This window comes from Girardinichthys multiradiatus, chromosome 9 (genome assembly GCF_021462225.1).
Source record: "Girardinichthys multiradiatus isolate DD_20200921_A chromosome 9, DD_fGirMul_XY1, whole genome shotgun sequence".
NCBI lineage: Eukaryota > Metazoa > Chordata > Actinopteri > Cyprinodontiformes > Goodeidae > Girardinichthys > Girardinichthys multiradiatus.
Window position 1 is genome coordinate 18005040 of NC_061802.1, and position 13360 is coordinate 18018399.

Consider the following 13360-nt stretch of genomic DNA (forward strand, 5'->3'; position numbering starts at 1 on the left):
CGCTCACAGTGGTAAACTACATTGTAGCCACAACTGCCCTGGGGCAGACTGACAGAAGTGATGCTGCCATACAATCGGCAACACAGGGCCCTCTGACCACCATCAGCAGGCAAGGCGAGTGAAGTGTCTTGCCCCAAAACACAACAACTGAGAGCAGGGGTTTGAACCAGCAACCCACCAGTTACAGGATGAACCCGTACCACCTGAGCCACCATTGCAAAAATTTAAAGTCATCGAGGTTACATGCCTATAATCTATCTAACTGGTTGGATTCATCAGGATTTATAAATAAATAAAGCTGAGTATCATCAGCATAACACTGAAATTGTATCAAATGCTGCTTGATAATGTTACCTATTAGAAGCATATGGTTTTAGACCACAATAATTTGTTAGTATGGTGTAGGGCCTCCTTTTGCGGCCAATACAGCGTCAATTCGTCTTGGGAATGACATATACAAGTCCTGCACAGTGGTCAGAGGAATTTTAAGCCATTCTTCTTGCAGGATAGTGGCCAGGTCACTACATGATACTGGTGGAGGTAAACGTTTCCTGACTCGCTCCTCCAAAACACCCCAAAGTGGCTCAATAATATTTAGATCTGGTGACTGTGCAGGCCATGGGAGATGTTCAACTTCACTTTCATGTTCATCAAACTAATCTTTCACCAGTCTTGTTGTGTGTATTGGTGCATTGTCATCCTGATACACGGCACCGCCTTCAGGATACAATGTTTGAACCGTTGGATGCACATGGTCCTCAAGAATGGTTCGGTAGTCCTTGGCAGCCCATCTAGCACAAGTATTGGGCCAAGGGAATGCCATGATATGGCAGCCCAAACCATCACTGATCCACCCCCATGCTTCACTCTGGGCATGCAACAGTCTGGCTTCTTTGGGGCTTCTCCACACCGTAACTCTCCCGGATGTGGGGAAAACAGTAAAGGTGGACTCATCAGAGAACAATACATGTTTCACATTGTCCACAGCCCAAGATTTGCGCTCCTTGCACCATTGAAACCGACGTTTGGCATTGGCATGAGTGACCACAGGTTTGGCTATAGCAGCCCGGCCATGTATATTGACCCTGTGGAGCTCCCGACGGACAGTTCTGGTGGAAACAGGAGAGTTGAGGTGCACATTTAATTCGGCCGTGATTTGGGCAGCCGTGGTTTTATGTTTTTTGGATAAAATCCGGGTTAGCACCTGAACATCCCTTTCAGACAGCTTCCTCTTGCGTCCACAGTTAATCTTGTTGGATGTAGTTCATCCTTCTTGGTGGTATGCTGACATTACCCTGGATACCGTGGCTCTTGATACGTCACAAAGACTTGCTCTCTTGGTCACAGATGCGCCAGCAAGACATGCACCAACAATTTGTCCTCTTTTGAACTCTGGTATGTCACCCATAATGTTGTGTGCATTTCAATATTTTGAGCAAAACTGTGCTCTTACCCTGCTAATTGAACCTTCACACTCTGTTCTTACTGGTGCAATGTGCAATCAATGAATACTGGCTACCAGGCTGGTCCAATTTAGCCATGAAACCTCCCACCATAAAATGACAGGTGTTTCAGTTTCATTGTTCAACCCCTGTATATATAGTAAAGAGAATTGGCCCAAGCATTGAACCTTTTGGTACTCCACAAGTAACCCTGGAGTCTGAAAATGATTTATCATTTACATAAACAAACTGGAATCTGTCAGACTAATCACCAGCCTAGTGCTGTTTAGAGCATATTCAAGCCTTTCTATAAGAATACTGAGATCTAACAGGACAGACACAAGTCCATTATCTGAGGCCATAAGAACATCATTAGTGTCTTTCACCAGTGCTGTTTCAGTGCTATAATGAAACCTGCTTGAAAATCTTCAAACAGACACCATTTAAATGCTCACACACTTGATTAGCAACTATTTTCTCAAGAATAAGAAATGAGGATTAGATATAGGTCTGAAAGAGAAGGTATGTTAAGTAAATGTGTTATTATAGCTACCTTAAAAGCCTGTGGTGCATATCTGTTTACTAAGGATAGATCAATCATGTCCAAAATTGAAGCGGTAATCATTTACTTCCAATGCAGTCTCACTTTTAATAGAATCAATTTTATTTATAAAAAAATCACATAAAGTCATTATTGCCAAGAGCTAAGGGAACGGATGGCTCATCAGAACTATGACTGTGTGGCAGATGTACTAAAAGGAAATGTAGAATTATTCCTATTCTCATCTATTAATGATGAAAAATACGCTGTTTAAAACCCAGAATGTTGTTTGTCTTCTTTCCTCAGGGTTCGTTCACTGTCATGGGTGTGGTCAGCGGTCCAGTTCTAGGCGTATTCATTTTGGGAATGTTTGTCCCAGCAACAAATAGACTGGTGAGTGTTTGGCAATCTAATTTAAAACTGATGATTTATAAAGTACAAATGCTAAAAGGCAGAGCACTACAATAACCCTTCAGAATAAACTACACATAGACTACAAACAGTAGTCAAGACAAGCAGGAGGCCTGAAACAAAGGGCGGATTTTCTTAATGTATGTTAAATTTAACCCTCCAGTCTTCCCTCATAAAAACTTATACCTGGGATTCAAATGGGTCTCTGAAAGAAAAATGACTATATAAATCATGTAAATTAGTAAAAAAGCCTTCAAAGCTTAGCGTTTTTATCACTTATAGCCCTACTCAGAACAATAATTTTTTATAATTTTTTTAATGTTTTCATTTTACAATTTGATTCAATTTTTTCAAATAAAAAAAACCCCACAAAATATAATCTATGAAATAGTAATGCAACATATTGAACATGCAACATTAGCTCTCCTGTCAACTAGTGGTTAAATATACAGTATAATTTAATGGAAAAAAAATTTTCAAGCCAGAAAAGGTATGAATGCATGAAAAGGTATCAACTTATGTGAAACGATAAAATAAAGTATATCCAAACACAGAATTTAATACTACTGCAGTGTACTTCAAATTTAAACTGTGAAAATGCAATTAGAAGTGAGTTGCCAATTTTGTAACCTCGATCCAAGCCTTCTGAAAACTAACGCCATTAGCAAACTATTGACTTTTAAAAATTCAAAGATTGCTGAAAGGGCCCAACTTGATCCCGGGTTCCCTGGAGGGTTAATTGTATGGACTTTTTATTGCATTTCACTTTGCGTTTGAATTTTTAAAAATGCCTTTTTGTTGTAAATGCCACATTCTGCCTTAGTTACCTCTATCTACATGAGGTTTTGATGTAGATTAACCTGACACATCTGTGATGTGTATTTCCCCTTTTATGACGTACAAACACAATAAATGTCACAGTTTTCACACATGGCCTTGTACGCCTTGGTCTCAGGAGCTGTAAATACAGTAGTTACATTAAAGGGAAGATGGGCCAACTCATGCATCACTTCCTGTTTGAATGTTCTCGATCTTTATATCTGTTGTTAGAAGCTTTATCTTTTATGATAACTTGTGTGCAACCTTATCCTCATGATTTCATGTGTCATTTGAGCCTGCAAAATAGACTGGGTCAACTGCATGTCCGATTGCTAATTCTTCTGTTTGTTACTGAAAAGGAACCAGACTAGAAGAAAGTTTGGTACATTACTGAAATCAGGCAGTAAGGCATGCAATATTTTTTGTTTGTTTTTTTCCAAAAAACCAATCAGAGCATGCTGATAGACTGAAGGGAACAAATTCAATTTTAGACACTGATGATGTTTGATAAGACTGCAACAGACTACTAAGGTAATTGATCATTTTTTTCCAGGGAGCGTACTCTGGGATATTGGTGGGATTCTGTGTCTCTCTGTGGCTGGCTGTGGGTTCAACTCTTCACCCACCTAATGAGAGGACAATGGGTGTTCTTCCCAGCTTCACAGAGGGCTGCAGCCCTGCTAATGGCACATTGAGCAGCAGCTCAACCCCAGACGAGCTCTCCATCTTGACCCCACTTCATCCTAATGACCAAGGGTTAGCAACTACAGATTTTCAGTTGTTGACAATAAAGAAGGCTAACAATTTCATTTTTCTCAGAGGATTTAGTAACAATTTTAGATCAGCTTTTCTCTTCTTTTTTTACAGAACAAATACAAGACGTTAATCTTTTATTTTGCTTAACCACTCGTATAGAAAATTTAGAGCTTCCATTCAGCCTGTGTTGATAATGAGTAAAAATATGAATTGTCTTTAAAAATTGTAACTAAATGTTTCTCCTCTTTTGTTGTTGCTTTTGTTATCCCCCAAAATAGCGGCCTCCTTAACTTCTACTCCATATCTTACCTCTATTTCGGAGCCATGGCCACCAGTTCAGTCATACTGGTGGGGCTGATAGTGAGCTATGCAACAGGTAAAAAATAATGACAGATTTGACACACAATAATCCATAAATGAATGTTGTGAAAACTGCAGTCACTCTGACACATTGAATGAAAACTGTCTGCTTTACATTTTTTGCAACAGTATTTAGACCCCTTGGAACTACTTTTATTTAATTTTGTGTTAATTTTAATTTTATTTAATTTAGTTTTATTTAATTTTAATTTAATTTCCCTTTGGGATTAATAAAGTATTTTTGAATTGAATTTTTATGTAATGTTACAACCACTAAACATCTGTATTTTATAGGGATTTTAGGTGATAAACCATCACAAAGTATTGCCTCATTATGACTTGGAAGAAAAAGTATACATGGTTTTCATTTTCGTTTACAAATAAAAATCTGAAAAGTGTATGCATTTGTATTCAATTCAATTCAATTTATTTATATAGCACCAATTCACAACACATGTTGTCTCAAGTCACTTCACAAAAGTCAGGTACATACATTCCAATTAATCCTAACCATTGAACAGTGCAGTCAGAGTTAGTTATTTATTCAAATTGGATAAAAAAGTTTTTCTATCTAAGGAAACCCAGCAGATTGCCTCGAGTCAGAGACTTGTAGCATTCACTCCTCCTGGATGAGCATGTGGAGACAGTGGACAGTCACTGGCGTTGACTTTGCAGCAATCCCTCTTACTGAGCATGCATGTAGCGACAGTGGAGAGGAAAAACTCCCTTTTAACAGGAAGTAACCTCCAGCAGAACCAGGCTCAGTGTGAGCGGCCATCTGCCACGACCGACTGGGGGTTTGAGAGAACAGAGCAGAGACACAGAAAGAACACAGAAGCACTGATCCAGAAATACTTTCTATGGGAAGGAAAAGTAAATGTTAATGGATGTAGCTCCTTTTGTCGTTTCACCTAGAAAGAAAGAACAGATAAACTCTGAGCCAGTTTTCAAGGATAGAGTCTGAAAGAGAGCACATATAATTAGTTACAGTAAAAGCTCAGTCAATTGGAATGTCTAGGAGAGAGAAAGGGTTCAACACTGAAAGACAGGGCCATGTGGATCATTTGTAGAAGTTGAGCGTTAAGTTGTTGACAGCAGAAGCTCGGACAATTCCCCTCTCCAGAAAGGTGTCACAGGTAGACATAGAGTCGGGCCAGGTGTAGCTTCTAGGAGGAGAAAAGAGAGAGAACATAAAGTTAAAAGCTGAAATAACAGCAAATAATGCAAAATTGGAGAATAATGTGAGAATGCCTTCTTCAGCCTTCTTTACTCCAATACTTTCAAATTAAATGGACATTCTTTAGAAGTAAAAAAATTAATAATAAATAGAATCTACCACCTGTCTGTTGTTAAAGGCCTCATCGGTTTGTCAGAGAATATTGGTCAACAAACGATGTCATGAAGACCAAATAACACAACAGATGGGACGGAGATAAAGCTGGGAGAACGTCTCACAGATCACCGTATAGTTCATCGGAGAAGAACATTAATCAGAGACGCACCCTAGAGCCCCATGCTGACTCTGCAGAAGCTGCAGAAATCCACAGTTTAGATGGACAAGGAGTTGACAGGACAACTACATGTCTTACACTCCAGAAATTTGCAGTTTAGGGCACACAGTAAACAAGTAAAGTGTTCTGTACTGATGAGACTTGTATTGACCTTTATGCAACATGCAGAACAATATTTTTGGTGAAAATGACAATTGTACATCACTTTTAACATACCACCTTTACTGCAAAACATGGTGGTGGCAGCATGATGCTGTGTGGGGTGGTCTTCCACAACAGGGATAGACAAGTTGGTGTGTGTGAAAATGGATGGAGAACAATCTTAGAAGACAACCTCTCAGAGGCAAAGGTTCACCTTTCAGTAGGACAACAACCCTAAACATACAACCAGAGCAACAATAGAATGGTTTAGGTCAAAGCATATTGTAACACATGCTACAGTGACCTAATCAAAGTCCAGACCAATTGAGAATCGGTGGCAGCACTTAACAATGGATGTTCACAGAGCGGTTCTATCTAGCCTAACTGAGTTTAAGCTATTTTGTTTAAAATAATGGGCAAAGATTTAAGTCTCAAGATGTGAGAAGCTGGTAAAGACATACTCCTAAAGACTAGCAGTATTTGCAATGAAAATCAGTTCTACAAAGCATTCACTCAGGTGGGCTAAATCTAAATGCATGCCACACTTTTCAGATTTCTCTTTGTGAAAAACTTTGGAAACCATGTATAATTTACATCCACTTCAGAGTTGTGCTTCTTTGCTACATTCACATACAACCCTAATAAAAAATATTGCAGTTTGTGCTTGTGACCTGGTTGTGTGTGAATACTTTTTCAAGGAGGTGTCAGTCTGGAAAACTAAGTAACGGGCTTTTAGATGCAGAGTTACACTAGAAAAGGATAAAAAGTATTTTTGGTTCAGGTTTTGTGTGAACAAGAACAAACTGCCATGTTTCTAACTCACACAGGGCCAACAAAGAGGAATCAAATTAAAGAGGGCTTGTTGTGGTGTGACTTAAATAAAAAGAAGATGGAGATCTCATCAGAAAGCACGGTAATTATTTGTTTTAGAACAGAAATGATGGTCTAATGAACATTACTGTTAAGTGCCTTTTTTCTGTTTGGTGATATTATTGGTTCCTTTGGACAGAGGACTTCAACAAACTTGAACAGAAATTGACTATTTTGGAGATAAAACTCCATCAACTAGCAGTGAATATTGAGGTAAATATGGGGTACAGCGATAATTCAGCTCTGCCTGTGATCCCAAATAGTGGGCAACGCAGCTATGAATGGGATCAAAAACTTATGCAACAAGAAAAACACAGAAGTTGTGATTGGTACCAGCAATGTGGTGTCCGATATCTTAGAGAATATTCTGGCAATCACAGAAGAGCGTCCAACCCTCGAAAACCTTATTACTTTGGAGTCATGGATGATGTGTCTGCTGAATAAAGTTGGAGGTCTCAATGTCGAGGTGTTTTTCAGCAAACCCTTTGCACCTATTTTCTGGAGATTAGATTTTTTTGAGACTTCCGATAATTAATAAATGGTTGAAAAAGGTATGTGCTACTACATCTGTGAACCTCCTTGACAACTTTAATATTTTATGGGATAAAAGACACCTTTTCCACCAGTCAGAAGTGAAAAAAGAGTGTCGAAAAGCTGAACGCAGGTGGCGAAAGACTGGACTCCAGGTTATAACATCTATAAAGAGAGACTCCACAGATATAACTTACAAATGAAAAATGCAAGGGAATCTTTCTTCTCTGAGATCATCAGAAAAACATTAATAATGCTTGTGCTTATTTGCCACGGTCGACAGGCTAACAAACCCTCTTGTAACTGTAGCATCTGAACTCAACTCTACCAGGACCTGCAATGAATTTGCGAACTTCTTCACTGGAAAAATCCAAAAGATCAGAGGGGCAGTCAGCACATCGACATCAACTCCAGTACCAAAGTTGTCTCCAACTAGAACTGATTTTGACAAAATTTCCCAATTCCACCAAATAAACTACAAAAACTTAGAAGAAATTGTACACCAACTAAGCTCTTCTTCCTGCTGTCTCGATCTTTTACCCACAGCTTTCCTTAAGAAAGCTTTGCCTGTCATAAATATAAACACATCCCTTTTGTCAGGTGTTTTCCACCAGGCCCTAAAAACAGCAATTATCAAACCTCTATTGAAAAAGAGCAACTTGGACAAGCTGCTACTACAGAACTACAGGCCTATATCAAACCTCCCCTTCATCAGTAAGATTATTGAAAAAGCTGTGTTTCAGCAGTTAAACAACTTCCTAACAATGACCAGCCACTTCGATGTCTTCTAGTCAGGTTTCCTGCTCACCACAGTGCAGAGACTGTTCTTGTCAAGGTGTTCAATGACATCCGTATAAATGCAGACTGTGGAAGAACCACAGTGCTGGTATTACTGGACCTTAGTGCAGCATTCGACACTGTTGATCACTCCATTTTATTAGAGCGCCTGGAAAACTGGGTCGGCCTTTCTGGAAGAGCACTCAATTGGTTTAAATCCTACTTGAAGGACAGGGACTTTATTGTGTCAGTAGGTAACTTTACATCAGAGAGCACAAAAATCACATGTGGCGCTCCCTAAGGGACCTCCCACCTCCACTCAGATTATAATAAACAACAACATAAGTTATCATAACTATGCAGACGACACACAGCTATACGTTACAATGTCACCAGGTGACTATGAACCCATTCAAGCGCTGGGTAAATGCTTAGAAGAAATCAATGGCCTTAACTTTCTTCAGCTGAATCAAAACAAAACTGAAGTAATAATCTTTGGACCAAAGGAAGAGCATTTAAAAGTTAGCACACAGCTTCAGTTAATACAGCTAGAAATCACCATTCGGGCTCGAAGAAGACCTGGGTGTAGTGATGGACTCAGACCTGAACCTTTAGAGGCACATAAAATATTAACAAGGGTTTCAGTGCTTTTACAGTTTTCTGGGAGTTTATTCCAGATTAGTGGAGCATAAGAACTAAAAGCTGCTTCTCCATGTTGGGTTCTGGTTCTGGTTCTGCAGAGTAGATTTGAGCCAGAAGACCTGAGAGGTCTGGGTGGTTGATCCACTGACAACAAGTCTGTAATGTATTTTGGTGCTAAGCCATTCAGTGATTTATAGACTAATAGAAGTATTTTAAAGTCTATTCCCTTAGCTACAGGGAGCCAGTGTAGGGACTTTAGAGTGATGTGCTCTAGTTTCTTGGTTTTTTTCTTGGGCAGCAGCGTTCTGGATAAACTGCAGCTGTCTGATTGACTTTTTAGGCAGACCTTTGAAGACACCGTTGCAGTAATCAATTCTACTAAAGATGAACGCATGAATTAGGTCTCGCTGAGACATTAGTCCTATAATCCTGGAGATGTTCTTTAGGTGACAGATGTGCTGAACTTGTTACTGTCTTTTTGTGCCTCTGAAGGTTCAGGTCTGAGTCCATCACTACACCCAGATTTCGAACCTGACTGGTGGTTTCTAGCTGCATTAACTGAAGCTGTGTGATAACTTTTAAACGCTCTTCTTTTTGTCCAAAGATTATTACTTCAGTTTTGTTTTGATTCAGCTGAAGAAAATGTTAGTACATCCATACATTGATTTCTTCTAAGCATTTACCCAGCGCTTGAATGGGTTCATAGTCACCTGGTGACATTGTAATGTATAGCTGTGTCGTTATGCATCTCCCTGAACTGCAATATTAAAGTCTAGGGTCCAAAAATACTAGACTAAATATGCATGTTTCGTACCTTAGGACTGACACCTTTAGATGTTTCAAGCACCTCACTGAAATCTCAGAAATGTTGTAAATTCCTTAGAACTATGTCTTTAGAGTGCAATGATTCCATCTGTATTAACATCTGTTTGTCTTAAGAGCAATATGATATCCAGGATGTTCCCCTGCTTCGTCCACAATCCATGCTGGGAAACACAACAGACACCTGCAGGTCACATAAGAAATAACCAGGTAAAGAAACCAAATATATAATAAAACCGCTCTAGAGAGTTGTTCGAATTGTTTGCCAAGTTATAACAAATATTTTAAATATTGGAATTTAATAACCAATCAAGTATTTAAAGTTTTTTTTTTTATCATTCTAACTTTTCAGCAGGACAAGTTACCAGATAACCCACAGGTGTTTCCTTTGAAGAACCTGCCTAGAGATGATGGTGTGCTGTAAGTTTTTTTACTTACAGCACACTTACAGGAAGTAGTTGTTAAAATGGCATTAACCCTCAAACTACTCTTAACAAATCCTATGGCCATTTCATCCGTAGTAGCACTAATAACCGTCTGTTCTGTATTTTGGTTCTGCTTTTTGAAATGTTTTTTTAATCTTGTTATTTGAAGGTTCAAAATCCTGACAGGCATTCAGTTACAAGTATGTCTTCATTATTCTTTCAAAGAGTCATAAATACAGATGATGTTCAGTACAGTAAGGTGTGCTGAAAGATGGTTTCATTTCCTGGTATGTGCCCTTTCTGGAAAGATGTGCACCTGGACTGTTTCAATAGAAGCATGACTGGAAGCAGAAACAACAGATTCAGTCTTTGGTTATATTAGCAGTAATTCAGTGATGGTTTCTTTATATCATGCTGCGTCATCAGGTCTGTTCTTTTCTTTTTGATTCTTGTTGTTGAACATTAAATGAGTCACAGCTTTTATGTTTATATTAGAAAAAAATAAATTACAAATGAACAATAAGGTTAAAAATGACAAACACAAAGTTCAGGGCCTTAAAGGATATGACTACTACATGTTTACTTTGTATGAACTTACCATGTATTTACAAAGTGACTGTGTAAATCTTCCTGATTTGTGAAAATGCCATGTTGTGTTTTCTTACTATACTTTAAATTTCAAATGTTGCTACACTGAGAACGTAGATCTAACAAATCTTTGCTAAGCAGCTCTCAACATAACAAATTATACAAATTCTCTGTTTTAGGTTTGTTACATGATAAACTGCCTTACCAAGAATAAATAACATATATTCCTCTGTACAAATATCTGTTATGCCTTAAAATCCATCCATCAGTTTCTTATACTCATGTTAAATATTGTCTGTGTACTGGAAATTGTTACTGATGGTTTTTGTGGTGTTATGTGTAGACTTGTGGGGCAATAAAAGTAACAAAATAAGGTGTCTTTTAGCACTGAAATGTACTCAGTCTACTCGGGAACAGAATAACTGCAGTGTAAATGAGTTAATTAAATGGAAAACTAAGCAAATATAACCTATTTTACACAGTTAAACAAGTTATATTTAACTGTCTAGATGTTGGTATCTAGACAGTAATATTTGATAATTTATCTTAGAAAATTAGAACATTTTATTTAATTATGTCCAGATGTTGGGATTTAAATTAAAAAAAATCAGACTTTAAATTTATACTAATTTCTTGTCACTATTCAATACATTTACATTATAAATTTCCCCCAGATTTCTGGTGAATCTAAAACTAATCCTGGTAAGCATTAATTGTATAATGAAAACTTTTTGTGTTTTTTGAAACAATTCATACCTTAAAACTGGTTACCGACCCATGCTTGGTAACATCTTGAATTATGAGTGAATGTTACAGGCTTTACAACAAATATTTTAATTTAGATGCCAGGAAAAGTGCTCGAGTGACTTTTCTCCGCCTATATGAAGCATAGATTAAAACAGTGCAGCACCCTTCCCCACCTGTTGCTGCACACCACCAGTAGGCTGGCTGAATGGAGCCCCACCAATCACTCTAAGGGTAACATTTTTTTAAAACTTCAGATGGCAAGCAGCTTTAAATAAAAGCAATTAGATCATGTTGCACAATTTGTTTGAAATATTTGTATTATTACTGTGTCTCTGTGATGATTCTTGTGATAAAAGCACCCTGGGTGAGTCCCTCTTTTCGCCCCAACCAACCAAAATATAGGAAATCCTCACAATGCTGGGGCAAGATACAATGCAGTGATCTCCTAGTATTTAAAATATATCTATTCTCAGCAGCGAGAAATCCCAGTTGACTAAGCAATAGAAAACTTGAGTCAGGTGAAAGTTGACATTTTTCTATGGTGCTCCCCCATATGGTCCAGATAAAAAAGTACCCCTAGGTGTTTGTACTCAAAGGTTTTCATACTGAGAGAATGTCATATTAGCCCATGCCTAAAATGATGTTTTTAATAATTGCTAGCATTTTAAAATCAAGTTTACTTTTTTTCTGGATTTTACATAAATTTCAGTAAATCTGAATATGCTCAATTATATTAAATGTCACTTTGCTGCTATATTGTTCAAAGTAACCGTTCGTTTATGTGCACGAAGTATAAACAGTATTTTCAAGAACTGAGATACATGTTAGTTTCCTTCATCGTACACTGACATCTGGTTATGAATGTTAAGAAAAACAGCTGCATTTATCATGGCGGCCAGGTACACAATAAGTACAAAGGCAATTCATTTAACAAGGTGTTCATTTATTGCATATTTTTTAATAAATCAAACATTCTGACTAAACATAATATCCCCAGACACTCCTGCTCTAAGGTTTTACAAATTAAACAAGCAGATAAGTTTTTAATGTGAAGTTTGTGCTTCCGTGCACGTTGGTTGTAGATCCTCCAACCGCCTCCGTGCTGCTGCTGATCGTGAGGCCGGCTGTTTCACCACTCATCCGCGGCCCTATTCGAGTCCTCTTCGGCTACAGCGCAGTCCAGGCGCTGCACGCCGGGGAGCGCCAGGTCCCTTTCGTTAAGTTTCTCCAGAAACGAAGAAAGCAGTCGTTTGTTTAAATGATCCGTTAGCGTCCTTTCTTCTTCCACCCGCTGCTTGGGCACGTTTGTCCCCGGCTCCACTCCTTCCGCCTCCGTGTCCACGCCGAGCTGCAGAGGCGCCGAGCCCTGCTGGTTCAAGGGCAACCCGTTCGGCTGTTCACCTTGCCCGCACTGCTGTTCCGTCCAGCTCCCGGCGTCCGCCCCGGATTCCGTCTCCATTTCTGATATCAAGCTAGTCTGCAGGGCGGCATTTTCCAGTTCTTTGAGTCGTTTGCTGTGAAGGCCGCAAGCAGGCGGTTCATTACCTGCCGGGCTGTTATTGTTGTGAGGGGGCTCACCAGTTTGCTCCATCATGCTCTGCGTCAGTTGAACAGCCCATACTTCCAATAGACTAATAGGAAGGCAAACTGACAGGTGTCGCCGTCTTGTGGATTGTAACAGTACAGCAGCTTCAGCCAATTAGAGCACAAGTGAAAAACTCTTCGTACTAGTAGTAGCATTTATACTGGCGGTTGGCGAACTATCATTCTGATTCTATACAGTGTTTGTTGTATCTCAGTTAATACATCCGATCTACTATGCGATTGACTGTAGGCTTACTGTAAACTGGCCAAAGATGAGTGAACAACTGTTAAGAGGAGATTGTGTGAATCAGGCCTTCATGGTAAAATAGCTGCTAGGAAACCACTGCTGAGGACAGGCAACAAGCAGAAGAGACTTGTTTTAGGCTAAAGAAC

At 38.9% G+C, this 13360-nt stretch overlaps 1 protein-coding gene across 2 annotated transcripts in view; it reads left to right on the forward strand.

Annotated features, from left to right (window-relative positions):
* Nucleotides 1-11013, forward strand: part of slc5a5 (solute carrier family 5 member 5) — a 30499-nt gene extending 19486 nt beyond the window's left edge. Inside the window, exons 12-17 of one of the 2 annotated variants that reach the window (XM_047375633.1) lie at nt 2290-2376; nt 3767-3969; nt 4248-4345; nt 6809-6894; nt 9741-9833; nt 9976-11013. In XM_047375633.1, coding sequence (XP_047231589.1) covers nt 2290-2376; nt 3767-3969; nt 4248-4345; nt 6809-6894; nt 9741-9833; nt 9976-10047 — 639 coding nt within the window. In that variant the 3' untranslated portion in view covers nt 10048-11013. The remainder of the gene's footprint in view (nt 1-2289; nt 2377-3766; nt 3970-4247; nt 4346-6808; nt 6895-9740; nt 9834-9975) is intronic. The other variant, XM_047375634.1, reaches the window with a different exon arrangement.
* The last annotated feature ends 2347 nt before the right edge of the window (nt 11014-13360 follow it).